The 3,714-nt window shown below is 42.0% G+C and overlaps 1 protein-coding gene across 1 annotated transcript; it reads right to left on the bottom strand.

Moving 5' to 3' along the window:
• Positions 1-987: 987 nt before the first annotated feature.
• Positions 988-3,071, bottom strand: LOC137404133 (uncharacterized). The gene is made up of 3 exons (XM_068090287.1): positions 1,967-3,071; positions 1,714-1,877; positions 988-1,107 (listed from the first exon to the last, which is right to left on the bottom strand). Exons 1-3 carry the CDS (start codon positions 3,069-3,071, stop codon positions 988-990), a joined length of 1,389 nt encoding a protein of 462 aa, XP_067946388.1.
• Positions 3,072-3,714: the final 643 nt, after the last annotated feature.

The following is a 3,714-nucleotide window of genomic DNA, read 5'->3' on the forward strand; positions in this document are numbered from 1 at the left end:
GGAGAAGAGGCCATATTTCTTCAAAACATGGTCGAAAAATCCTCTGTTTTCTTCTCTGAGGAAGTTGAGGTACGTACTATTAAATTGGGGAAGGACAGTATCGCAATAGTGATCAAGCTTTTGCCAATCACTGTTTGCCAGTCAGCAACAACATTTCATATAGCAGAAAATGACAGATTTAAAAAACATCCAGTATTATTTGATGCCATGACCGATGATTTACCTGGCTGGATCGAGAAAACTCAACCTGTCTATTTCATTCATTGAATTATTCTATTGTTAGGATATGCAGCTAGCCGTATCACTATGCCAGGACTTAGATGTATCTGATGATGACGAGGACGACGATGACTCTGATGGAAGTTTTTATGGGGATTGAAATGCCATGATTTACATGTATGCTGATCTACTTTCTGTATTACTTTTTATGCTGATCTTCACAAAACAATATTGTAATAAAGTATATTAATTTATTTCTCAATAATAAATGAAATGTCTTTTGTATAACCTTTAGTATATGTGACCCCGGCCGTCAGAATGTACAATCGTGCGGTAATTCCAGTGTTCACAATAGCGCGCTAAGCGTGCTTCACGCTATTATATGACTCACCGTCACTATTTTAGTAAACAGTGGTTTACAGTGCATTCAACCCTGCTCTTTCACATGGTCTTGTTTATTTTTGTGTCTGACCAATCATAAATCCAGAATTGCCATTTAGCTATACCCAGTGTCGTATGGTTTCACAGAGTCCGGCGACCAACAGAAGCGTATACGGGAGGGAGCTCGATTCCAAACAAACAGGCCACGCCTACTATTTTTATATAAGTTATAATGTAGAAGCCGCAACATTAATCAACAAAAACTACTCCCATTAGCAGTCGCTTTGAAATTGATAGTTGTTATAGGAATACACGGGATATATACCTGTTAGTCGAGCGTTGACGTCCTTCTAGTAAGCCTCCAGGTTGACGAATGACTCCGTAGCCTTATCCCCGTCCTCTCATGCGCATCGGATCAGTCCGACCAATCAGACACCTCTTACACCTCCCCTTCAAGTTCCTTCCGACGTGGAGTCGTCTTCTGCCAGAGGTGCACTCACACCTTAACTAAAATACATTCGCACACGAACAGCAGTATCATATGTGCATATTTTATTTTTTGTGTTGCGATGGTTAGATAAAGTTAATGGTGGAGCATGTTAGTCATATATACAGTTTTATGAAAAGTGAGTAAAACTATGAATTTTTTTTTTTTTTGTTGAAAGCTATAACATATTATTAACGACAATTCACTCTTAAATGATTTGTAGGGTTGACCCGCTTTATCTCTTTAATCCAATCCTTCGTTATTTGTCTCCTAGGATGAAGCCCATCCCTCAAGAAATAGTTTCTGAATGCATAAGAGTGATGTCTCCTAGTAAAAATTATCTTATGTAGGTATGGAGTAGCCCAATTATTTTGCATGTTAAAGTTAACTATTAATTGGATTTCAATAACAACTAGGCTTCTGAGGAGTTCGGTATTATTTTTGTGCTTGATAGCAGAACTCCTGTTGTACCTATTGAGGCACGCCGGGTAGATTGTACAGATCACTATGTTAATATTATTAGCCCTGAGTGCCCCTAACCATGGGCGTAGTATAGATTTAGGTGTACCATACGGGCGGTCAATCAGTATACATTCCCTATCATGTGTCATCCTAGTGAATCTCACTGGACCTATGTGCAAGTATGTGATGGAATCCCTGAAAGAATTTACATTATTAAATATGTGTTCCAGCAGATCTTTCCAATCAGCTCCTGGTATGGAAATGGTTCTCCAAGAGGAGTCATTCAACTCCGTCACAATGGAATTTCCCAGCACCAGCGTCTTCATTCCTGGGATAAATAATATCTAGAGTCAACTTTGTGGATATAATGAATTTGAAACTATAGGTTTAATTTAGTGGGCCTTTTAAACTGCCTACCATAGCGGCTCCTCTTAACAGGAGATTCAAGTGAGATATTCTCAGGAGATTTCGATGGTCTAGTCTTGCTGATCGGCTGCTCTATGGGTCTATGTAATTTTTGTTTAACTGGAGTCCTATACAAGGAACCAGGGGTTTGGACCCCGCCAGGGAGGCCATCACCAAAAGTTCCAGGAAAACAAGGTTCTTGGCCCAGATGTGGGTTGTCAGGCAAATCTTTAGAAAAGACATCTCCTGTGTGCTCATGACTAACAGTACTTTGTGGGTCATTGGAACTTGGGAGAGTGTTGCCGGAAATCTTCGCCGGTGACCTCGATACTAACTCCCTGTTTCTGCGAAGCAAATTTCCTGATGCTCCAAGAGCTACGACCTCGCGACCTTTAGTGCCGATCACCATAGCCTGTTTCGGGGCTGTGCCTGGGTCTCGAATTATTACCGGCTGCTGCATCGCAAGAGGGCTTCTATCTCTGGCTGCATGTCTGCTATTATACCACCTAGCTTGTTTTTGTCTCTGGTTTCTTTCAACTTTTTTGAGTCTGTTGACATCTATCTTATGGTCTGATAGAATACCCATAGAGTTCATAGACCTGCTGTTTAGCAATTGTGAGGGTGAGTACCCATTAGCCAGCGGAGTATCTCTATACATGCACAGAGCTGCCTTCCAGTCTAGATTCTTATTCATTAGACCCTTCACTGTACGAACAGCTCTCTCAACCTCCCCATTGCTTCGGGGATTCTTTGGAGAACTGGTTATGTGCTGCACATCCCATTTCCTGAGCAGCTCTCGAAACTTTTCCGACATAAACTGAGGACCGTTGTCCGTCACTACTGTGTTTGGCACCCCTAGTGTACAAAACATGTCTTTCACCTTACCGCAAACTACGTGAGCTTCCGTTGAGTCATCCAACTCATCTACTGCAATGAAGCGACTGTAATAGTCGATTGTGATAAGGTAAGACTTTTGCTGCATTTCAAAAAGGTCTATCGCCAATCTCCACCAAGGTCGCTCCGGAAAAGGGGTAGAGATCAGTGGTTCCCTTGCTTTTTGACAGAATTTTTCACACAACTCACACCTAGCCACCATTTTCCTGATCTCTCGGGTCATTCCAGGCCACCATACTATGTCCGATGCTCTCCTGATGCACTTAGATTCTCCTTGATGGCCCTTATGTATGTCTTTCAGTATATTGTCCCTTTCCAATTCAGGAATGAAAACTCGGTTCATGAAGAATATGATGCCATCAACTTGTGTCAAGTAGTCTCTAAATGTGTACACGTTCTTTACCACATCGGGAATCTGCTTACTGTTTGGCCAACCCTCATTGGTGAATTTAACAAAAATCGTCCTGCGTCATCTGCTATCAGCGCCGCTTTGATCCTAGCCAGCCTGCCTGAAGCTATTGGTAGTTCGGCCAAACTCTCGTCAGCCCATGACTCTCCAGTCTCTGTCATGGCATTTACCTCTAGCGAGGTCGATCTAGACAATGCGTCCGCCAAGACGAGCTTACTCCCGGGCGTGTAAAAAACTTTATATGAATATGTCATCATTCTCAAGCGAAATCTTTGGACTCTAATGGGCAACTTAGCCAATTATTTAGTACCCAAAATAGCTACGAGTGGCTTGTGATCTGTTTCTATCAGAATGTCTTTCCCCAAGATATAGTAGGAAAATTTATCACAGGCCCAACAGATTGCGAGCGCCTCCTTCTCAATCTGAGCATATTTTCTTTCGGTAGAAGACAAAGAAC

Source organism: Watersipora subatra, chromosome 9 (assembly GCF_963576615.1).
Source record: "Watersipora subatra chromosome 9, tzWatSuba1.1, whole genome shotgun sequence".
In the NCBI taxonomy this organism is placed as follows: domain Eukaryota; kingdom Metazoa; phylum Bryozoa; class Gymnolaemata; order Cheilostomatida; family Watersiporidae; genus Watersipora; species Watersipora subatra.